The sequence below is a fragment of the Artemia franciscana genome, chromosome 18 (assembly GCF_032884065.1).
Source record: "Artemia franciscana chromosome 18, ASM3288406v1, whole genome shotgun sequence".
Lineage (NCBI taxonomy): Eukaryota > Metazoa > Arthropoda > Branchiopoda > Anostraca > Artemiidae > Artemia > Artemia franciscana.
The window spans coordinates 5643566-5669421 of record NC_088880.1 but is presented as its reverse complement, the minus strand read 5'-3'; the positions used below and the strand labels follow the sequence as shown (position 1 = coordinate 5669421).

Genomic DNA, 25856 nt, shown 5'->3' with positions numbered 1-25856 from the left:
AGAACCAAAACAGAAGAGTATTGAAGGACATGGCATTAGCAGGGGCAAGACTAAAGAGGAGAGAAAAAAGGATAGGTCTAAAACTTCTGCAACTGTTGCTTTGACCTTAAAAATTTATTTGTGCTTCCTTGTGGTAATGCTTTGTCATTTTTCTAAAAAAAAACAACCATATAACTTAATAGGTATATTTTCATATCAACATACTTTTGGGGGATGCATAGAAGAAGTTTACTGTGTAGTGTGGCCTGAAACAGTTGCAGATCAAATGATATAGCTAGTGGTGTTGTCCTGATTGTTGAAAGAATTGTATCTACCTATCCTGATCTTTCTGAGATTATCACTCAGTCTGAGTCATGTGTGCCACAGAATCAAAATTCAATCATCAGCTTTCCATGACCTACTTTGTAAGTAGCCTAGACTGTTGAAAGTAGCAATGAAATACTGTGTGCCAGGTCAATTGAGCATACAGGAAGTACATAGAGTCCACAGTTGTATTGAAAAAGTCTAAACCAAGATCTATAAGTACAATAAAGTTCTATTTTCTAAAGATAAATAACTTCAATTACAATTGCTACTTTTCTTTGCTACTTGAAAAGAGTCAGTTACAAACTGTTTTTTTGATGAATCAGTCTCTGAAATATCCATTGCTGTTAGGGTAAATTTAAGGCAAGGCAAGACACTTCTTCTGCAAAAGTTGTGCAGTTTCTTGTGGTCCCAAAGCTGTTGGATTTCAAATCTGTTATTGGTACTGAAAAAATCAAAGATGTGCTGTCAGTCTACAGGTTTATGTCTTCTCTAAATGTGAAGTACTACAAGTGAGTTTTTGCAAGCACAGGTCAAGACAATAACCACCCAACCAGTGCAGTAAAGACAGAATTACCAGAATGAATAACTGCAACCCCCTTCTCCCATCACTAAACCAGAGAAGGGGGACAGACTTTCCTGGAAAGACCTAACCAGTTACCTTGCTTTTTTTTTACCAAGTAACTAAGTTTTGTTCCCAATTGTGATCTCAAGTGGTTTAAAAAGGACAAAGAAATATTTGGGGGGATATGGTTGAGAAAATGGGGTAATTTTAAGGAAACATTTTGGCACCATCATAAATTTGGTGGGATTTACTCTCATGTCTAAGTCTGCTGTGTCATCTGCAATACCATTGAGTATTAAACTTGGGATGACCTAAAATCTAAGGACGTCATGAATTTAGTACTTCCCGAAATTAAAGAGCAGGCTATAATGGAATATCTTTAAGGCTCAACTTTGACCCTTGAGATATTCATTGTAGTTTTATTTTTCTTCAAAGATTCATTTTTGCTTGGCTTTTTTATTTGCTGCTTACATTTTAGTATTATGACAAACAGCATAGTAAGGTAATGCACCTGTTATCTCTAGGCTATCGCTTTCCTGCACTATCTTATCAGCATTTTTACTTAAAATTATCTGTAAAATATCATTGGCTGTCATTATTTATTTTTTGGAGGCTATTGGTTGCACATTTGCTGATGACATTTACTCAACAGTAATTAGAAATTAGATGACAATATTGTTCATATGAAAATTATAATATTTCAGAGGCTGCATGCATTGGATTTACAGTGGAACATGTAGTCTGCGTTTTAGTAGACTAAAAGTCAAACAATCTTCATTTAAAATCAAAATTAAGGCTCAGGGGTCTGCAACTAGTACGTTACCTTATGTCATAAATGCGTTTCATTAATAGCATAGTTGAAATACAAAGCATAGTACATCTTATCCAAACTATTGCTAGTCAAAGAGCACAAGTTGAAATAATTGTTTCAAAGTTAAAAACTGGATCTTTGTTATAATATGCCTCTATGACTAATGCTAAAGGACATGTTTCAATAAGAACAATTTTTCAAACTGAGATTTCAAAATCATATCTTTCAAGACAAGAGGTTTTTTTTTTACCAAGGTAAAATTTGATGTCTCAGAATGTCCACTGCAGGCAATGTGGCCCTATCAGAGCTATACAAATTTACTGCAGCCAAAAGCTCAGACATATTCAAAGACTGTTCAAAAATTTCCAAAGAATCAACAGCATAGACAATTTCAAAATAAGCTCATTGCTGGTTTTGATTTATGTATTGACCCTCTTGTGGAAAAAAAATGTAGTTTTTGGGGGTTTTGTTTGTGTACTTGAGTGTGGAGAATTTTAGACACATTTTAGCATGGCTGTTTGATGGTTTTATCCATCTCTTGCGTCAACTCTAAATGATAGGCTTTAAACATCTTAATAACTGTCAGTCATGTTCTGTGGTACTAAGTCACCAATAGAAATATATAAGAAATGGCTTTAGACTGAACGGAAACAAAAACAAAGAACGGAAACAAAGAATAAAAGAAGAATAAGCAAGGAATAAGAATAGAGAGGAGTAAGAAGAATCGCTAGTGCTTAAAACATTTTTTGATAGAGAGGAGTAAGACCAAGAGGAATAAACGAAAAATAAGAGAAGAATCTTTTAAAGAAATAAGAATAAGAGTCACCAATAAGAATAAGAATAAAAGAGTCAAGAATAAGAATAAGTCACCAATAGAAATATATAAGAAATGGCTTTAGACTGAACGGAAACAAAAACAAAGAACGGAAACAAAGAATAAAAGAAGAATAAGCGAGGAATAAGAATAGAGAGGAGTAAGAAGAATCGCTAGTGCTTAAAACATTTTTTGATAGAGAGGAGTAAGACCAAGAGGAATAAACGAAAAATAAGAGAAGAACCTTTTAAAGAAATAAGAATAAGAGTCACCAATAAGAATAAGAATAAAAGAGTCAAGAACAAGAATAAGTCACCAATAGAAATATATAATAAATGGCTTTAGACTGAACGGAAACAAAAACAAAGAAGGGAAACAAAGAATAAAAGAAGAATAAGCGAGGAATAAGAATAGAGAGGAGTAAGAAGAATCGCTAGTGCTTAAAACATTTTTTGATAGAGAGGAGTAAGACCAAGAGGAATAAACGAAAAATAAGAGAAGAATCTTTTAAAGAAATAAGAATAAGAGTCACCAATAAGAATAAGAATAAGAGAGTCAAGAATAAGAATAAGTCACCAATAGAAATATATAAGAAATGGCTTTAGACTGAACGGAAACAAAAACAAAGAACGGAAACAAAGAATAAAAGAAGAATAAGCGAGGAATAACAATAGAGAGGAGTAAGAAGAATCGCTAGTGCTTAAAACATTTTTTGATAGAGAGGAGTAAGACCAAGAGGAATAAACGAAAAATAAGAGAAGAATCTTTTAAAGAAATAAGAATAAGAGTCACCAATAAGAATAAGAATAAGAGAGTCAAGAGTCAAGAATAAGTCACCAATAGAAATATATAAGAAATGGCTTTAGACTGATCAGTGGTGTATATATAGGTCATTTGATATTTTTTCTAGCTGGAAATGTCTAGAGATCATGTTAATGGATTTGATGATTGGTTGACTGATATTTCTAAAATTTATCTAGTATATATTTGGGTTGGAATAAAATGGAGCATATTATTTTATTTTATTTTTTTTGGGGGGGGGGGGATCAGAAGGTAAATCTTCAGGTTCTTTGACGCCTATGCTCTGTTTACCTGTGCTTTAAGTAGCAATATCAAAACAATTCTCTAGCTGCTTTGAAATTCTATCAAGAATTTCCGTTAGAAGAAAACAAGAAAAAATAAAAAAAAGAGAAAAAAAATACAAGAAATAAATACTTTAAAGTAACAAATAAACTAATTCTGAGTATTCTGCACAATGTACCTATATTTTATCAAGTAACTAAGTTTTACTTGTTGACAAATGGGAATGTGAGTTGTATTCAATCTTAAGAATGAAAAGAATCATCCACATTGGTCATTGCCATTCACAAGAATTTATTTTTTTACCCTGAAAAGAAAATGAATTTTAACATAAGTGCTTGCTTTAAGCACTTATTTCACCATTAACTTTACTTTTTTTTTATGCAATTAAGTAATAACCAGGATAAATGCCCCCCTCAAAAAATGGCTGTTGAATACTAAATATTTTAGATGACAATTTTATTAGCTCTGTAGCTGATTTTACATATATAAACAGATAATTAGGTGTCTAAAAATCCTGATATTTCTTAAAATTCTAAAAAATTAAATAAACAAGCTCAGACTTTTGTAATTTTTCAGGTTGTCAAAGAAGAGGAAAAAGCTGTTTTGTTGACAATAAAGAAAACACGATATCTTGGAACTGAATATGCATTGTTGGATGCTATACAAAACTCGACAGAAATTAGTTCTAGCTTACAGCATCTGGTTCAGCTAAAGCAGTATGTCCAAGAACAGGTATTTTTTTTTATTCTAATTAGCTATGTATATAAAATCTATAGAAAAATGAGTTGACTATTAAATAAAGCTTCAATTTAAGCATTGTATTTATTTTTCGGTAAAGAAATTTACCATAAGAAATTTTAGCTGTTACCCGCACTCTGGTAATTGTAATTTTTTCTCATGGAAACAAAGGCAAAAATAAAAAAATAAGGGATTGGGAATATTTGTGGCTGCAGAAAGTGTTTTCAAAGCAATGTGTAGCCAGCAATTATTATTATTTGGAAAGAGTGTTATTCAGTACTATTCAGTTCTGTGTAAGTCCTAATTTAAGCATTGTATAGGGGAGATATGGCTACCTTGGGACATGTTCAAGTTTAGGGCAGATATTTGGAGAATACTTTGGTCAAATTACTTGATTTTGCTGGTTGATTAAATGGAACAGAATGGGCTTTCTCCCAGATTTTTTGCAGATTATTCCCTTGATAAACTTTTTCAGTATTAATGAATTTCCTAGCCCTCTTCTTTTGTTCCAGGGTACTCAGGCCACCGGGTACTCTGGGACACAAAACTCTTTTTACCAAATATCATTTATTAAAAATCTACAATCTAATCTGATTATAATAAACATATAAAACAGAAGCTTGTAACATTAGTCACTCAAAAGCATAATGTGAAAGGTTGACATAGAAGGTCAATGCTTTTGCTTCAAGTTCTGTGTCATGACTTAGAATAGGTATTGACAGTCGTAAGGCAACTTTGCTTGTCATCATGAAGGCCTCATTTTTGTTTCTAGAAATATGAACTTCCAAGTAGGGACCTTTCGTTACAGGAAGTTCACATTATAGCCTTCCATTTGAACCTCCAAGACTATGCTGGCATAATACTTTTAACTTTTCACAGTAGCATATAAAACAAGTACAAAATCACCTTTGGTATTTTAGTATTTGGTATTTGGCTTTATCTCTTTGGTCGATTCTTTTACAGCCTCTTCCTGGTCGCTCAGGTCAGCACATGATAATTCAGCACAATGAATTATCAGTGTCAGTACAGAGATCAACAGAAGCAGCATAAAATTCTTGCCATACATCTGAATTTAAGGGATGAATTCTCAGTTTAGAAAATACACTCGTATGTTCAGTTGCATGAAAGCTTTTGGGAAAGCAACCCCAAGAAGTTGAGAGATCATGTGCTATGTGACTAGTCTCCCAGGATGGTTTTTAAGCGAGTTTTGAATAGCTTGGTAAAGATAACTTTTTAATTGTGACTAGATGATTATATCAAGGGGCTGTAGCTTATTTAATGTGTGTGAAGGGAATGTAAAAATTTGCGAACCCATATTCTTTGCAGCAGAAATTAAGTCATGGCTTATGTGGCTATCATGGTTATCCACGAGCAGAAGAGCTGGTTGCTCAAGGGAGCATGGCACATACCTTTTGAAGGAGCCCAAATAGTCAAGAAATAGTTCTGTCATGATCCATGCATTTTTTATTTTTCACTAGCAACAGGCTATGGTCCTGGTGGAGCACCATCTAAGAGCCTTTCCCAGGGGAATAATGCTCCTAATTGCATTGAGAGTTCTGACCATTGTGACTAGTTGCCCTCTTTCCTGTGATATAGTTGCTCCTAGCTGCTTGGCCCCATTAGGACTCAATACCTTCAAGCATTTCTGTTGAACATTCAATAAGCCAGTTTCATCCGTATTGTAGACACAGTCAGCTGGCAAATGATACTTTGAGTATAGCTTGTCCAGCTTTTCATGGAATGTGGCCAATGGTACAGCAGATGACTTGTAGTACCAACAAAGTGTTGACTTGTTAACACAATACAGTGTAGCTGCAGATCTGAGTGGCATACCCTCTTTTAAGTAGGCAGTTACAGCAGCCCTCAAGTTTTCTTCATCTCAGGCAAAGAGAGTTGGATCAACCGTCCTCTTCCTAGGCATTCTGACAAAATTGAGAATGTTAGAGAAAATGAAAGCAACAGGGCAACAACAGATACCACTTGAATTATAATCTGATGTATATCACTTAATTCCATCTCACAGATTTAGCTTTGGCTGGAGTTGCCTGATGTAGTTATGAGGGTGCCCTGGGCCAAAATGGATAAAAAAGTGTCCCGGGAGGCTCAGGAACACATGTCCCAGAGTACCCAAGCAGAAAACTTTTCACAAAGGTTTAATTTTATATCACTAGATGGCAACGTAAATCAATCACTGGACAGTGTTTTGAAGCAAAAGAACACAGATTTTGACAAAACACACTCATTATCATACAACAAACCGTTCAGAAGTTATGTTATGAAAACCAGACCCTCTTTCTTACTCAAAGAACACGTAAAAAATTTTTACATAAAATCTCTGATAAAAATATTTTACGATGTCTTCAAGAAAACACGTGTACACTACCTGAGAGATGGTGCAATGGATGTAATTAAGGCAGACTTTTTGAATAAAATTTTCTTCACAAAGGTACCATGTCCCCTATCCCCCTAGTCCCATCTCCCTCACATCTCCCCTATATTTGTTTTAATAAAGCTCATATGAAAGTCAAGCTGTTACCCATACTCTGCTAATTGTAATCTTTTTTGGGGGGGGAGGGGAATAGAGGCAAAAAATAAAACAAAAGGGACTGGGAGCATTTGTGGTTGCAAAAAAGGGTTTTAAAAGCAATGCGCAGTTAGCGATTATTATTATATTTGGGAAGAATGTCATTTAGTACTGTTTTGTTCTATGCAACGCTGCGAAAAGATCTCATCAGACTGGAAGACAGGCCATCTTGTGTCAGTCAGCAAGAGGAAAGAAAGCAAAGCAGATTGTAGTAAACAGTGTGGCATAACTCTGCTCTCGGTATCCAGCAAACACTTTGCTGGGCTGCTCTTCAAGCGGGAAACAAGCTATTTCTATCTTCTCTGTCACTGCCAGCAAGCTCGCTTCATTGTGTTTATTATGTGTCTATAATTTACTTTATCTTACAGTTAAGCTAGTTCGGAAACTATAGGATTCATAAATGGTGAAAGATGTCGATTTTTTTAGGCAGTGGCATACTCAGAAAATAATTATAGGGAAGGGGCGGTTTGACCGGGGGTTCCTGAGCCAACCAATGGAAAACTTCAAAATTCCTTAGAAAAAATGGCATTTTAAGGCATTACTTTAATTTTGTTTTTGCTTTTTGTTTGCAAGTTTTGATTAGGGACTAAGGAATGAATGATAAAACTGATTAGATTAAATAAGATTTAAAAACAGAATATACTTCTTTTGAGGGGAGAGGGGGCTACAGCCCCTTTAGCCAGCACCCCCACCCCCTTGAGTGTGCGCCTGTGTTTAGGGTGAAAGGTTTTAAATTGCATTCTTTTAACCTATAAGGTTGTAAGGCATTTTTAATTTTTTTTTCTTTTCTTTTTCTTTACTTTTACTACTTTAAAAACTTGGTATAAAGTCAGATTTGGTTTGTATTACCCCTAAGCCAACTTTTTTTGTACCCTTCCTTGAATCCCCCCCCCTAAAGTTGATAATTATTGAAACCATCGTGTCAATCTGATGTAAGAAATTTACCTAATTTACCAATATTTTGATTCATATATTTGTCGAAACCTTTGCCAAAAGAAATTTTAAATGGGTATAAAGAATAGTTTGGTATAATTATTTTATGTTTTCTAAACATCATGCTGTACCCCGAGTTGTGTTGGCCCGAGACAATCGCCTCATTGTAAATTCAGCTCTGCCATCATAGTACTGTCTAAAAAAAAAAGGTTGAGAATAAATTTACTATTCTAGGAAAACCTTATTGGGAGCCTGCGCAATAACACTAAGGCTCAGTGAAAGGATAACCTAAAGGCTAACACTAAAGGTTCAGAGAAATATTAATCAGTTCAAGGTTTTTTCAAGTTTAGCTCAATATTTAGCTGAATATTTAAGTCTTATTCCTGCTAAGCTTCAATGTTAAGTTATAGTTTCTTCAATGATTCATTAGAAAGTTTCAATGGAACATTGTTTGTATGGCACATGTGGCTCATATGCGTAGGCTATCGTACATAATATGATAAGTATGTATATTATTATGGTAAAAGTAAATTATGGGAAGATTAAAAAAAAATCCTCAAAGTAGAGATTTGTATTAAAAAAGGGAGAGAATGCACCTGTAAGAAACAAGAGCAGCCATAGACTTGCTTATGTATTCTATTGAACACTTGGATCTATTTATTTAGGCTAAAATTTCTGCACAAGTTTCTGCTAGTTTCTTTAGGCTAAATAAATTTAGGAGTGATTTAGGCAAAAAAATTTGCCGCGCGTAGATGTTGTATAGGCTTTAGCGGTCAATAGCGAAAATCTCTGATGATCTGCTGAAATTTAGTATCTTTTTCATCCTGTGTATAACTGAGCATGCATTGCCCTAATGATTCTCTTTGAAAACATCTTAGCTAATTAATAATCTTGGAAGCATGAAAGTTTAGGCAGAACAGTTTATTCTAACTAAATAAACCAATAGAAATTTGTATGGATAACTGAGGTAAATGAAAAAGCAGTAAATCGTGTTTAATGATGGATGGACAAATACAAATGATGAGAAACTAGACTCTGACCAGCCTTCTGTTGTGGATTAGAACTTAATGTTTATTATTGACAACTGAGAAGTATAATTGCTGCTTTGCTGTGTTTTTTCTGTTCTTATATCACCATATTTTGATATTATCATATATTACCAACTAGGCTCTGACCAGCCCTCTGTTATGAATTAGAACTTAGTGTTTATTATTGACAACTAAGCAATATAAGTGCTGCTTTGCTGTGTTTTTTATGTTCTGATATTACCAACTAGGCTCTTCAAGTTCAAGTTCCTTTTATTACCAATATCCATCCATTTATAAACAAAAAATATCCCAAAGGGCTCAATAGCCCGTTATTTGGGAAAAAAACAACAAAACAAAACATAAATAACTATTAATTACATTCACACTTAAAATATATTTAGAGTCTACTCACCAATCCTCACCCGAGTACAACCGGTCTCCGCACCACCTACTTACAAAAAATAAATAAAAATAAAAAAATATATATACATCGAGGATCCAACACTCACACCACCCAAATCTAAATAAATAAATTCAATCTAAATAATTAAATAAATAAATTAAATCTTGATAACTAAACAATATAAATAACTGATCAATATTATAATTTAATTTATTTTTTTTTGATTAAAAAATTCTTCAACCGTTTCTTGAAGTATCCTATGGTACAGGACCGTCGAATCCCAACAGGAATGGAATTCCAGGCACGTCCGACAGCAACTATCAGACCAAAGTCCGAGCGCACTGCAGGGGTGGATGGCAATAGCACATCATCCTTGTTTCTAGTTTCATAAGGACTGACATTTCGAACAATTTCAAAAAGCCCGGAAAAACTTGATGGAAGGTCTCCACGGAAATACTGAAACGCAATGAAAGACAGGTGTAATGTATGAATATCTTTAATCTTCAGAAGTTCAACAGAAATATGGGTGGTAGACTGAAGAACTTTTGCTGCTTTCAGTTGGAGATTATGTAAAGGTGTAAGTATAGATGGAAATGTTGACATCCACACTGACGAGCAGTAGCATAAATAAGGGTAAATAAGAGAGAAATATAATAGACGAAGGATAGAGAAAGGAAAGACTCGCTTCAGCTTTCGAATAACCAGCTCTGACCAGCCTTCTTTTGTGGATTAGAACTTAGTGTTTATTATTGACAACTAAGCAATATAATTGCTGCTTTGCTGTGTTTTCTCTGTTCTGATATTGCCATATTTTGATATTACCATATATTACGAACTAGGCTCTGATCAGCCTTCTGTTGTGGATTAGAACTTAGTGTTTATTATTGACAACTAAGCAATATAATTGCTGCTTTGCTGTGTTTTTTCTGTTCTTATATCACCATATTTTGATATTATCATATATTATCAACTAGGCTCTGACCAGCCTTCTGTTGTGGATTAGAACTTAGTGTTTATTATTGACAACTAAGCAATATAATTGCTGCTTTGCTGTGTTTTTTCTGTTCTTATATCACCATATTTTGATATTATCATATATTACCAACTAGGCTCTGACAAGCCTTCTGTTGTGGATTAGAGCTTAGTGTTTATTATTGACAACTAAGCAATATAATTGCTGCTTTGCTGTGTTTTTTCTGTTCTGATATTACCATATTTTGATATTACAATATATTACCATCTAGGCTCTGACCAGCCTTCTGCTGTGGATTAGAACTTAGTGTTTATTATTGACAACTAAGCAATATAATTGCTGCTTTGCTGTGTTTTTTCTGTTCTTATATCACCATATTTTGATATTATCATATATTACCAACTAGGCTCTGACCAGCCCTCTGTTATGAATTAGAACTTAGTGTTTATTATTGACAACTTAGCAATATAATTGCTGCTTTGCTGGGTTTTTGCTGTTCTGATGCTACCATATCCCTGAATGTGTTCATTTTTGAAATGACGTTTAAGTGAACATCCAATGATGTTTAAGTTTCTAAGCGCTAATTGTTTCTCCGCGATCAACGTCATTTCAAAAATGAGCACATTTACTGATATGGTAATATCAAAACAGCAAAAACCCAGCAAAGCAGCAATTATATTGCTAAGTTGCTGTGTTTTAAATGAATTTAAAGTGCTCGGCACACCAAAAGAAATAATAGAGCAAAGCATTTCTTGCATAAATCACATTTAAACGGTATCTCACCTGTATGCAATCTTTGGTGTAATTGTAAAAACACAAAAAAGACAAATTTTTTTAAAGTTTTCGTTTTAAGTTTTAATGTCGCTCCTTACTTTCATTTAAAATAACTTGTTTGTTTTTTTTGGTTTAATTTCTGGACGTTTTTGAATTAACGTATTTTTTTGATCTTGGCTCTCCGCGCATAAATAATTATAACGAAATTTGCATACAAATTTTTTGGGCTATATGGCTTTGTCATAGTTTTAATCAGAAAGATTTTGAGAAAAAAGGAGCGAGAGAGGAGGCCTAGTTGCCCTCCAATTTTTTGATTACTTAAAAAGGCAACTACAACTTTTAATTTTTTACGAACGTTTTGATAAGTAAAAAATATACGTAACTTACGAATTAACTTACGTTGCGAACTTCTATATTCGTATGTTTTTATTGCGTATATGACGGGGCTTACCCCTCGTCGATACCTCGCTCTTTACACTAAAGCTTAAATTTTGTCCCAATTCTTTAAGAATAACCCCTGAATCACAAAGGCCGTAGAATAAATAGTTGAAATGACTAAAAATACTTTAGCGTAAAGAGCGAGGTATTACGAGGAAGTAAACCCCTCATATGCGTAATAATTTCTGTCCGTTTTAAGTTTTAATGCTGCTCCTCACTTTTAGTAGAAAAAACTTTTCATATTTATTTTTTCATTGTTTTTTTTTAAATAATGCTAGAAAATCCTGCACCCCCTCCATTGAAAGTCTCTTCCCCCATGAGAAAGTCCTACATGGAAAGATCCTCCCACGTAACCCCCCCCCCCCCTCAACTCTCCCCCTAAACCAAAAAATCTCCCTGAAAACGTCTGTACACTTCCCAGTAACCATTACTATATGTAAACACAGCTCAAGATTTGTAACTTGCAGCCCTTCTCACGGGGACTGCGGGGGAGTAAGTTGTCCCCAAAGACATAGTTATCAGGTTTTTCGACTATGATGAATAAAATGGTTATCTCAGAATTTTGATCCGGTGACTTTGGGGAAAAATGAGCGTGGGAGGGGCCTAGGTGCCCTCCAATTTTTTGGTCACTTAAAAAGGGCACTAGAACTTTTAATTTCCGTTAGAATGAGTCCTTTTGCGACATTTTAGGACCACCGGGGCGATACGATCAGCCCTGGAAAAAAAACAAAACAAATAAACACGCATCCGTGATTTGTCTTCTGGCAAAAAACGCGGAATTCCACATTTTTGTAGATAGGGGCTTGAAACTTCACAATAAGGTTCTCTGATACGCTGGATCTGATGGTGTGATTTTCGTTAAGATCGTATGACTTTTAGGGGGTATTTCCCCCTATTTTCTAGAATGAAGCAACTTTTCTCAGGCTCGTAACTTTTGACGGGCAAGACTAATCTTGATGAAACTCGTATATTTAAAATCAGCATTAAAACGCGATTCTTTTGATGTAACTATTGACATCAAAATTCCATTTTTTTTAGTTTTGGTTACTATTGAGCCGGGTCGCTCCTTACTACAGTTCGTTACCACTAACTGATTGACTTCAAATTATATGATGAAGAAAGGTTTTTCTGACACATATCATATGTATGTCTGTCATCTCTCTTATCAATACATAATTGAGCAACCACACACAATCGTTTAATGATTATCCTTTTTTATGATAATTTTATGTACAACCAAACTATTAAAAAATTAAATGAGTAAAAAAAAAGAAAGAAACATTCCAGGGTGTTTAAAAAAAAAGGAATTGGTACTGTTGGTAAATTTTCTATATAAGCTAACTAAAAAATCCCAAACAAATACCTTTTTCTTTCCTTTTTGGCAAAGAGACTTAAAATAGCAATTAAACTAGTAAAAAAGATTAAACAAGGAAAAAAAGAAACAAAGAATCTAGGACGTTTTGAATTCTTTTTTGTACTTATGGCAAAATTTTCGCCTGGAGCTAGCTTAAAAGTCTCCAAACAATTTTCATTTTTCTTTGTTTTGATGAAGAGGCTAAAATTATAAAAAAATGAAGAAAAAAGTTACTCTGAATACTTCAAGATTCTCAATATTTTTAATAATTTCTTTTGGTGTGCCAGGCTCTTTAAACTCTTTAAAAATACAGCAACTTAGCAATATAATTGCTGTTTTGCTGTGTTTTTGCTGTTTTGATAGTACCATATCAGTGAATGTGTTCATTTTTGAAATGACGTTGATCGCGGAGAAACAACGCTTTGAAGCTTAATAAATGTGTTATATTTGATTTACAAAACTTTAAAATGCATGAATGAGTCTGAAACTTGCTTATGGGCTGTCTTTATAGACTAAGATCTGTGCTTTCTTTTCTCCGTTCTTAAAATCCTGCATCATTCCCTCATTGAAATCTATTTTAAGAAATAGGATTCTAATGGAATAGAATCCTAAAGAATCTCTCCAATGGCTCCTGGGTTTAACTCTAAGCAAGAAGAGCTTATTAGTTGGATTGACTTCAATCCAACTAATAAATCATAAACTGCTCACAGACAATTAAAAATCGAAGATCAGGATGCGTCTTAGCAAATTGTAAAAATGATATTTTATTGCCAACATTTACACGTGATGTATTTAGATGTATTGCGCTGAAGATCCCAAAAATAACCTAGATATACCCTGCATCAATAATATGTACGTAAGAGCTAATCTTGCATCATCTTTTTCAATAGAAAAATCACTAAAATTTAGTATATAGTTACCCCCTGAAGCCATAGCATTAGATTTAAATTTAAGAGATTAAATTTAAAACCCACTAAGCCATTTGTGCACTTCAAATCCAACTAATAAATCATAAACTGTTCACAGACCATTAAAAATCGAAGATCAGGTTGCGTCTTAGCAAATTGTAAAAAATGATATTTGACTTGCGAATGATAGATTCATCTTTAATTTTGGTTTTTATTTACACTGACATCACCTCTTTTATTCTCTTCTTATTCTTCTTTTCTTTTTTGTATTTTGCTGCTCGTATTCTTGATTTATTCTTATTTTAACGGAGAGTATATTACTTTGAAGTATTAATCTTATCCCATGTCCTATGTTATGTTCTCTAAGATAATATTTATTTTCAAAGACTATCACAAGCTCTATAGAAGCGAATTCGCTTTTTATGTCAGTAAAAGCTAAAAAAAAAAAAAAAAAAAAAAAAAAAAAAAAAAAAAAAAAAAAAAAAATTCAGATCAGTACATTAAGTCAAACACTTAAAATTAAAAAGAAATTGAAAAAAGTAAAATCAGCAAAGATAATGGGCAAATCAGTAAACTTAACAATTAAATTACAAAAACATTGCAGTAAATCAAGAATAAAAACGCCAATAGAGGAAAAGGGGAATTTGGCAAGTACATAATCACGAATTATTATTAAGGTGTTCCAGAATAAAAGGGATAAAACTGTTACGAAACCTCTCTGTAACAGCATGGATAGGAGAGTAAGTTGGGATTGCTAAGGAGGCTGACTGGGAGAGTCGGAGTCTAATGGGATTGTGAAAATCAGGGAGTAAGTCCTCAGTACGGGGATTGGAAATGACTGATTTAGCGAAAAGCAGGCAAATTTTTTCCCTCCTTTCTTTTAAGGTGGTAACTATAAAGAAGTAACTATATTCATGTTCTATGCTCACCCATTGAGCTCTGCTCTTTGGCCTTTTTCGTAACTGATTTGTCATTTCTTTGTGGAAATTGCGTCATAGCTATTTGTATTAATTAGGATTTATCTTACGTTATTTGTATTAAAATAATATTGGCTCATCAGATCAGATCCGAAATGTCATCAACGAGTTTTGGATGTATCTCCTTAACTTAGACTAATCTGAATCTTAGATAGTTTGTTAGTTTGGGGGAACAGTATAGAAAAGCTCACGCCTATCTCTTCCATGTTAAACATGACTTTTTGACCCCTTATTCTTAGATGACTATTTCTATTTCTAAAGGACTTAGTCATATTTTTCTCACATCTTCGAATAGTTATGTCATAGTTCCACTATAGTTCCTCTGGTCGGTACTAAAGCTAAAATTTAGGAATTGTTCTTTGTTAATTTTAACATACGGCTTTTGCTATAAAAGTAAAAAATTTAAATGACCGACAACTTGAATATTAAACTTTATATTCCTCCATGAGTATTATCAAACAATAACTTGTATTCATGTTGGAACAAGCATAGCTAATAGAGAGGGAAATTACGTCTTCATTCTTCGTGGGTTTCTGATTTAAAAGGTGCCTTCAAACATGCGTCAATTTTGTTCAAACCTAATGTGGTTTGTTATTGACCTGCCGTCAATGACGTTTAGTGACCTTGGTGTGAACATAGTGGGTTTACTACTAAACCTTGGTCACATGTTAAAGGACTTTGACAGAGTCCATGTAGAGACCTAATAAACTTCAAATTACCTTAAAACAAAATGAGTATCCACTTCAAACCCAACCCCTCCACCCAGAACAATGCATTCTCATGAACTTAGAACATGGTTGTGTTTAGTGGATGTAGCTTTAAAAAATAGATTTACAATACTAATTCCCCCCTTCACCCCTATGTCCCGAGTTGAAAATGGAGCATCTGATACATGAGATCTTTCTATATATTAAGTTTCATTAAGATCCGATCACCCATTCGTAAGATAAACATACCTCCTTTTTCATGATTTCCCCTCCCTCCAGACCCCCAGATACTTGAATTGGGGAAACGACTGTTATCAAGTCAATTGTACAGGTCCCTGACACGCCTACCAATTTTCATCGTCCTAGCACGTCCAGGAGCACCAAACTCGCCAAAGCACCGGAAATATCCCCCCCCCCCCAACTTCCCAAAGAGAGTATATCTGGTCCAATTATGTCAATTACATATATAAGACTTGTGTTTATTCTTCCCACCAAGTTTTATCCCGATCTCTCTACTCTAAGCGTTTTCCAAGATTTCTGGTTTCCCCTCCGACTCCCCCCAATGTCACCGGATCCCATCGGGATTTGAAATAAGAGCTATAAGGCATGAGGTCCTTCTAAATATCAAATTTCATTAAGATCCGATCACCCGTTCGTAAGTTAAAAATACCTTATTTTTTCTAATTTTTCCAATTTACCCCCTCCCCCTTTCCAACTTTCCCAAAGAGAGCTGATCCGGTCCGATTATGTCAATCACGTATCTAGGACTTGTGCTTATTCTTCCCACCAAATTTCATCCCGATCTCTCCACTATAAGCGTTTTCCAGGATATCCGGCTCCCCCTTCGACCTCCCCCCTCAGTCTCACCAGATCCGGTTAGGATTTAAAATAAGAACTCTGAGACACGAGGTACTTCTAAACAACAAATTCCATTAAGATCCGACTTCTTTTTTCTAATTTTTCCGAATTACCGAATTATGTCCCCTCCCCGACTCCCCCAAGAAAGTGGATCCGGTCCGGTTATTTCAACCAAGTATCTAGGACTTATGCTTATTTCTCCCACCTAACCTTTCCCAATGATAAATCGCGTGTGTAAACTATCGAAAATTGCACAATTTATAAATTGTCAAATAATTTATCCAAAATAAGCCTGTTCATTCTTGTCAATGTTTTAGCAATTATCCTCACGTCTTTTCTTTGATTGATTTTTCAAATTTACTCCTACCTCAACTTGACTAAAGACTCAATCCTGAAAGTGCAAAAAATTCTTCATTTTTACCGGTTTTTGATTTTGTCATTTAAAATCAGGTTACAACTGAAAACCCTGCTATTCAAATTTTGCTGCGTCAAGTAAAGGAACGCTTTCTAAACCCGTTTGCATTCACTAAAGAATACTGCCCCTCCCCCTTTTTTACAGTAAGTTCTTTTTTGCATAGCTAATTTTCGATCATCGTACCGCCCGGTTTTAATAATGGCAACTGTAATCGATTTTCAGAATTTGTTTTTATTTTTTAGGATATTGTTGAGCCTGAAACTTTTATGTCTGAAATTTATGATTCATTGATGTTAATGAAAAACGAACTTTTGCAAGCACAATTAATCACTCTTGTCAAAGATGCAGTTGAATCCCGACGAGTTCCAGATTTAGAAGTAAGTTTTAATCCTTTTAGCCTCTTCCTCTATTTGATTAAATGGGTGTTCTGGTACATTTAGAGGCTTTAAACTTTGGAGGCACCCTGTTAGCTAAAACTATGTGTTCAAGGCCTGTTGAAAATCGCCTGCCTTAGAGTCTTAATGTAAATTTTGAGAGGGGTAGGTGCTTCCTGAGGTTTTTACTTAGACCTTACTGAGGTTTTTTACTCGTGGTTCTTACTTAAATTAGGTGAAAGGTTTTGTTGACCCCAATCAGCTAAACACGGCTATGTACATATATGTAAGTTTTGAGAGGGGTAGGTGCTCCCTGAGGTTTTTACTTAGGTCCGACGATTCTTTTGGTAAGAAACTCTAATCTGTGGTAAACGTAAAACCTTTCAAAAGTGATTCAAGAGAATTAAAGACAAACATAAAATCTTTTTAAATTTGTGACCTTTAGCATGGAATCTTTGTGCCATAAGTGTTAAAAAAGCTTCGATTTTGGGTCAAAGCTATAGAATTTCCAAGAAGTATTTATAAATGTGTGTTTGATTTTTAGACATAAGTAAGTACAAGACATGAACTATTTTAGTATCACAGTAAGGACGAGTACCAGATTAGTACTGTATCCAGGGCGGGTTAGAGGGTTTGAATCCCCCACCCAAAATGTTTCTCCGACTCGTAAAACCGTAACAAAAATTAATATAAACACTTGTTTCATACCTTTTAATACTTTTTTGTAACCTCCCCCCCCCCCCCCGAAAAAATGTTGGAAATGACCCTGATGAAAATATGGTACCAAACACGCTCAAGAAGTGAAGTTTGAATAGTCATAATGGAATTTCCCAGACCAGAGTTTTTTACTGTTTTAAAAAGAAGATTTGAGAGAAAGAGTCAAACTTTAGCGTAAAGAGCGAGGCGTTGATGAGGAAGCAGCCTCTTTCATATACGAAGTAATTTCTGGTCGTTTTAAGTTTTAATGTCGCTCCTTACTTTCAGTTAAAAAAACTTGTTTTTTTTATTTAATCCTAAGTCAAGATTTGATATACAGAAAAAGTCTCTTTTTGTTACTGGCAAATTTATTGGGTCGGGCCGCTGATGTAGCACAAGTCTACCAACAGATGCCAATTCTAATTAATGTAGGAACATTGTTGGGCGAAAGAGAGAGTAGTGGCTTTATTTGAACTGGGATAGTTGTTGGAGACTTGGCAATACTCTCTTGACTACCTCCTCTCCTTCCCAGTACAGTTGAACTTCTTTTAATTTGGATTAATGTGAATTGAACTTACTAAAGCAGAGCTACACCCTAAATTAGGGTGTTAGAAGCTGTATTTAAGGCTCAGTACTCAGCCATCTACTGCTCTTAAGGCTTAGAAGGTTATATGCAAATAGGGCCTAATTTGGGGAAAAGGAGAAGAGAAAAAATTATCCCCATATACTAAGATCAACCTGGCAACTTCTACAATGAACAAGGAGCAGACCATGATCCAGATTAAATATATAAAAATATCTAAAAAAATTTAGAGACCAATTACTGAAAATTTTGCTGGGCTTGGGAAATATTTTCCTATGTCAGCTAAAGGCCACCTTTTTGTAAATTTGTTAGTTGATTTATTTAATGCTGTTGTTTTATTAGTCTTAATTTTTTCTAATTTTAACTGCTTTTCAACCTTACCTTTTTGACTTTACCTACTTTTATCCATGTTGAATTTGTTAGGTATGTTTTTTTTAGTTTTTTGTTTTTTTTTGGTACAAAAATTTTTTTTTGTTTTTTTTTTTAGGTACAAAAAATATTTACCAAACTGATTGGCATATGTGAAAATAGTAAGCTGAAACACTTGTGGGTACCTAGTTTAACAACGATATGCAGTATAGTAGAAATGAAGGTGCTGGATGTTACTCATTCTCAGATGACTATTTCCATTTCCAAAAGAGTGAGTCAACTTTTATCTATATTTTAGCAAAATTCTCCCATAGTTCCCCTATAGTCCTGACTCTTGCGCGAAGTTTACCCTGATCTTCGTGAATTGGATGGTGCACTGTGACAGAAATTGAGAGCTGTACATTACTTGCAAATCTCACTTACCCTCCACACAACCATATCAATCTCCGCTTTTAACTCGCTGAATACGTAGATGGAGTCAAGCAGATTTCCCTCAAGAAATCTTAGAGCGTTCGTGTTTTTAAGCGAGACACTAGCAAGCTTGGAAAGTTTTAAAAGTAGGAATTCTGTAAACTATGAAACTTTGCACTGTACTATTACCTGGACTGTAAAGGGTAGTGGTTTCACATGTTCTTTGGGAAAGTTTCTTTAAATGGTTGTACCTTTCTACTGAGTTTTTAAGTGGATCTAAACTTTTTTGACCTTTGGTCACTTCTCTGAGTAGAAGTAACCACAGAGGTAACCAACTTCAGGTAATCAATCTCAGGTGATGAATCAGAAGGACATAAATCAAAAAAAATTTTCTGTCTGTACTGATCTACCCTGCTACAGTCTACCCATGTTGTAAAGGTTGACCAACAGAAGGTATTCATAAAACTCATTTCATAAAATATTCAGAAAACTGGTCGTCATTGTCGGTCAGCCTTTGTTGGCCAAACGAAAAGCAGGTCGTCCCCCAAATGGGGTGGGAGGATGTCATAGGGAACGATTAAAGGAAAATGGTAACTTCTTGGGAGGGTGTAAAGAGGGAGGCTTTGAATATATTGAGATGAAAGAGGAGCCTCAGGTGGCTTAGTGCTGTCGTGAGTTGTATGTAATAGATGCAATAGTATTGATGAAAATAGCGGGGATTTAAAGCTGCAGTGAGTTGTTAATAATAGTTGCAGTAGTATTGGTGAAAGTAGTGGGGACCTATTTTCATAGGTCTATATGTGGACCAAATGTGAAAATTGTGGGTATTTGTGAAAATCTTCTATGGACCTACTATACCAACGATCTGCAGCATAGTAAAAACGAAAATATTAGATTCTCCTTATTCTTAGGTGACTATTTCTATTTCTAAAAGACTTAGTCATATTTTTCTCACATCTTCGAATAGTAATGTCATAGTTCCACTATAGTTCCTCTGGTCGGTACTGAAGACAAAATTTAAGAATTATTCTTTGTTAGTTTTAACATATGGCTTTTGTTATAAAAGTAAAGAATTTAAATGACCGACAACTTGAATATTAAACTTTATATTCCTCCTTGAGTATTATCAAACAATACCTTGTATTCATGTCGGAACAATAATAGCTAATAGAGAGGGAAATTACATCTTCATTCTTTGTGGGTTTCTGATTTAAAAGGTGCCTTCAAATATGCGTCAATTTTGTTCAAACCTAATGTGTTTTGTTATTGATCTGCCGTCAGTGAAGTTTGATGACCTGGGTGTGAACATAGTGGGTTTACTACTGAACTTTGGTCATATATAAAAGGACTTTGACAGAGTCCCTGTAGAGACCTAATAAACTTGAAATTACCTTAAAACAAAATGAGCATCCACTTCAAACCCAACCCCTCCACCTAAAACAATGTATTCTCATGAACTTAGAACATGGTTGTGTTTAGTGGATGTAGCTTTAAAAAATAGATTTACAGTACTAATTTCCCCCTTCACCCCTATGTCCCGATTTGAAAATGGAGCATCTGATACATGAGATCTTTCTATATATTAGGTTTCATTAAGATCCGATCACCCATTCGTAAGAAAAACGTACCTTCTTTTTCATGATTTCCCTCCCTCCAGACCCCCAGATGGTTGAATTGGGGAAACAACTGTTTTCAAGTCAATTTGTACAGATCCCTGGTACGCCTACCAATTTTCATCGTCCTAGCACTTCCAGGAGCACCAAAATCGCCAAAGTGTCGGAAATTCCTCCCCCCCCCCAAATTCCCCAAAGAGAGTATATCCGGTCCGGTTATGTCAATTACGTATCTAGGACTTGTGCTTATTCTCCCCCCCAAGTTTCATCCCGATATCTCTACTCTAAGCGTTTTCAAGATTTCCGGTTTCCCCTCCGACTCCCCCAATGCCACTGGATCTGTTCGGGATTTAAAATAATAGCTCTAAGGCATGGGTTCCTTCTAATCGGATTAAGATCCGATCACCCGTTCGTAAGTTAAAAATACCTTATTTTTTTCTAATCTTTCCAAATTACCGCCTCCCCTGTTCCAACTCCCCAAAGAGAGCGGATCCGTTCCGTTTATGTCAATTATGTATCTAGGAATTGTGCTTATTCTTCCCACCAAGTTTTATCCCGATATCTCCACTCTAAGTGTTTTCCAAGATTTCCGGTTCCGCCTCTGACCCCCTCCCCAATCTCACCGGATCCGGTTGGGATTTAAAGTAAGAGCTCTGAGACACGAGGTCCTTCTAAACAACAAATTCCATTAAGATCCTACTTCTTTTTTCTAATTTTTTCGAATTACCGAATTATGTCCCCTCCCCGACTCCCCCAAAAAAAGTGGATCCGTTCCGGTTATTTCAATCACATATCTAGGACTCATGCTTATTTTTCCCACCAAGTTTCATCCCGACCCTCCACTCTAAGCGTTTTCTAAGATTTCCGGTACCCCCCCCCCAACTCCTCCAAAGAGTGATTCCAGCCCAGTTACGTTAATAATGTATGTAGGGCATGTGCTCATTCTTCCACATAAGTTTCATCTCGCTGTCTACGCTCTAAGTGTTTTCAAAGATTTTTGGTTTCCCCCTCCAGCTCCTCCTAATGTCGCTGGATCCAGTCGGGATTTAAAATAAGAGCTGCTGAGACAGAGGTCCTTCTAAATATCAACTTTCATTAAGATCTGATCACTTGTTCGTAAGTTAAAATACATCATTTTTTGTATTTTTTCCGAATTAACCCCCCTCCCCCCTTAATTCCCCCAAAGAGAGCAAATCTGGTCTGGTTATGTCAATCACGCATGTAGGACTTGTGCTTATTCTTTCTTCCAAGTATCATCACGATCTCTCCACTCTAAGAGTTTTCCAAGATTTCCGGTTTCCTCCCCTAACTCCCCCAATGTCACCGGATGCGGTCAGGATTTAAATTAAGAGCTCTGAGACACGAGGTCCTTCTAAGTATCAAGATCTAATAACCAATTCGTAAGTTAAGAAATACCTCATTGTTTCTAATTTTTCCGAATTACCGAATTATGTCCCCTCCCCAACTCTCCCAAAGAGCGTGGATCCAGTCCGGTTATCTCAATCCCTTATTTAGGACTTTTGCTTATTTTCCCACCAGGTTTCATCCCAATCTCTCAATCATCCCAATCATCCCAATATCAAATTTCATTAAAAACAGATCAATCGTTTGTAAGTTTAAAATACCTCATTTTTTCTAATTTTTTCGAATTAACTCCCCCCCTCCCAACTCCCCCGAATAAAGGGAATCCGTTCTGGTTATGTCAGTCACGTATCTAGGACTTGTGCTTGTTTTTCCCACCAAGTTTCATCCCGTTCTCTCTACTATAAGCGTTTTTCAAGATTTCAGGTTTCCCCCTCCAACTCCAATGTCACCGGACTCGGTCGAATTTTGAAATAGAAGCTCTGGGACACCATATCATTCTAAATATTAAATTTCATTCAGATCTGATCACTCGTTCGTAAGCTATAAATACCTCATTTTTCCAATTTTTCCGAATTAATCGTCCCCCCACTCTCCTCCAGATTGTCGAATCGGGGAAATGACTATTTCTGGTTTAGTCTGGCCTGGTTCATGATACGCCTGCCAAAATTGTTTGTTCTAACTTGTCTGAAAGTGCCCAAACTAGCAAAACCAGGATCGACGGACAGACAGACAGAAATTGCGATCGCTATCTGTCACTTGGTAAATACCAAGTGTCATAAAAACAGTTTTTCTTCTCCCTTCTAATGATCCTGTGTGTAGGACTACCACCAAGTGAGATTTAAAAAAAATTTGAAATTTGAAAAAGATAATTGAAAAATAAAAATAAAATTTGAAAAATAAAATTAAAATTTTTGAAAAAGATAGAAAAACTGGTTAGAGATGATTGTCACGTCTTACTGATTCTGTTCCTTTAAAGTTTTTCCGATTTTACCTATTTTCTAGAACATTGTTTATAATAAGGTTTTATTCCTTTTTATTCCAGTCAGTACCTACTGGCTTTTTGTATCTAATATTTTTTCTCTTTTAAGTCACGTAAATAAATATTATAAAAAACTTTGATTGCTTTTCATTCCAGTCGGTACCTACTATTTTTTGTATCTAATTTAACATTTTTTCTCTTTTAAGCTGTGTCAATTTTGGCTATAAGAAGTGCTCTTTCTGCTTTTCTTGGCAGTCTGCAATAAATGTAACTGGCAAGGTCATCTCTGTTTGGTGTGCTGAAGAAAAAATTAAATGCCGAGCTTGCTTTCTGCATGATATATGTTGCAAACTTTAGTTGTGTTGGTGAATTGCAATCGCTTTGCGACATTCCGAGGGCACGAAATATAAAGCAAATGCTGAAAAATGGTTGAGCTCAAATCAGCTGCGAATTGAAATGCCCAGTGGCTGACAAATAGAGCAAGCCCTCCACCTTCCGTTGAGATTGATTCCTAGCACCGATACCTATGTGAAAGCAGGGATTCTTCGGACTATTACGAACGGCATCTCAGATATGTCGGCTCTATCTTGGGACTGGCCTGATGAATTATGTCAGGCAGTGTTCCTGTCATCTGATGAGTTGGAAGACTTCAGCCTTAACAGAACTAAAATTAGCTAGCTGCTTACGGAAGCATTGTATCCCAACTCTCTAAACATTTAGTGGGAGATATTGGTAAATCATGGTACAATATAATGTACGATAAAACTACAAATGCTGAAGGGTTTAAAGAGATCCATGTGATGACAAAGTAGTGGTCAGAGGGCCATGGGAAAGTTTTGCGCTTTATTTAGAGACCTTGTATCTCTGACGCATTTCTAAATTGGAAAAGCTTCTGATGCTGGGAAGTCATGACCCAACGTGAACAGAAAGGTCGTTTTGCTTCTAATCAAAGAGATGCGATATGAGAGGAAAGCTGACCTCTTCGATATTGATATTTCCAATTGACATATAATCCATCACGCCTTTCTTAAGGGGCTAGAAGTTCGCAGCCAGATGATTGCTGACTTGGTAATCCGCATCTGTTACTTCGTCAGGGGACGGCCGTCTAGAATAGGAGATTGATAAAAATCATACAGAATTGTGCTTGTTTAGACATATATTTCTAAAGTATTTTGGATCTTGATGGTTGACTGTAGTGGATACTGCTATGCGTATTCTCAAACAGCTCAATGCACTCCAATAATACTTCTTGAAGTAAATCCCTTTAAATTTAAAATCTTTGACGAAGACAAGTGGCTACAATGAAATATCAGATATGCTGAAAAATTCGTGGACAGAACCTCATATGCTGCTTGTCGTCTCAATTGCCAAAGTCTTCAGAAATTTCACTGGTGCATTTCAGACTGAAAACCCTTTAAACCATGCAAAATTTAATAAGATTCGTCACCTTGTACTAGTTTTGATGAGCAGATATGTGAAGCCAGAAGTTTCAGCTAAGATGAAGAGAAAGAATGCAATTGATAGGAGTAATATTGACCAACGGAACTCTGCCTGGCTCCTGAAAGCTTCGAAATTGATGCAGTAGTATGTAACGTTTTGAATGATATGAACAAAGTAGACGCAATGGACTTTGGATCACAGGTGATAGGTGCCTATGCCTGACTCTCTGGAATGTCATTTGTGTCATGACAGTAATGTCTGATAAGGAAAATGTCCAACTATTGCCAAGCTATTGCCTCAGTCTCTCAAACGGCAACACGGAAGTTAAAAGACATTTTCAAAGCCGGCAAAAGTGCTTACCAAATACTACCTACATCTAAGAACGCCAGAATGATTGTTCGCGGCAGAATAAGAATGTTAGACATAAAAATTAAATTGGAACAGAAATAGAAAGATTTTTAGGTTTAGAAAATGTGTATAGGCTGACAGTACAAACAAATGATGATGGAGTAGAATAAATATCATGAAATTGTTGAAACAAATTAGAAAATCCCGGGACATTTCATGGTCCGATCCGATATTGGTATTTTCAGTTTACTTATAATTCATTCCACCTTTCTTAAGGGGCTAGAAGTTCACACCCAGATGATTGCTAACTTGGCAAGTTGCATCAGCTGATTCGTCAGTGGATGCTTCTATGCGTACTCTCAAACAGCTCAATGAACTCTAGAAACACGTTTTGAAATATGTCCAATTTAAAATCTTTGACGAATACGAGTGGGTACAAAGAAATATCAGACATGCTGAAAAATTCGTAGACAAAAATTCATGGGCTGTTCGTCGTCTCAATTACCAAAGTCTTCAGAAGTTTCACTGGTGCATTTCAGACTGAGAAGCCTTTGAACCATGCAAAATTTAATAAGATTTTTCGCCTTATACTAGTTTTGATCAGCAGATATATGAAGCCAAAAGTTTCAGTCAAGAAGAAAAGAAAGAATGCGATTGATAGGAGTAATCTCGACCAATGGAACTCATGCCTGGCTCTTGAAAGTTTCGAAATTGATGTAGGAGTAGGTGACATTTTGAAAGATTTGAACAAAGTAGACGCAATGCACTTTTGGTCACAGGTGATATGTATCTATGCCTCTATGAAAAAGTATATTCTGAAGGAATTTTCCTTGGACTCAGGATCAGCTTTAAAGTATTTTCTTTACATCACACCAGAACTAGAAAGCTATAAAGAAATGTCAGGGACATTGGAAGGATTGCCACATTTATGCCTTTTGAATCTCCTGTTTGCAGACTTCGCGATGACTAGAGGCTTTTTAAAGTTATATGATGATCCTTTTGCTACTAATGA

At 35.4% G+C, this 25856-nt stretch overlaps 1 protein-coding gene across 1 annotated transcript in view; it reads left to right on the top strand.

Moving 5' to 3' along the window:
- Positions 1 to 25856, top strand: part of LOC136038530 (integrator complex subunit 4-like) — a 95319-nt gene that overhangs the window by 3200 nt on the left and 66263 nt on the right. Inside the window, exons 2-4 of the mRNA XM_065721637.1 lie at positions 4153 to 4308; positions 16909 to 17043; positions 18807 to 18959. Of these exons, the coding sequence (XP_065577709.1) occupies positions 4153 to 4308; positions 16909 to 17043; positions 18807 to 18959 (444 nt within the window). The remainder of the gene's footprint in view (positions 1 to 4152; positions 4309 to 16908; positions 17044 to 18806; positions 18960 to 25856) is intronic.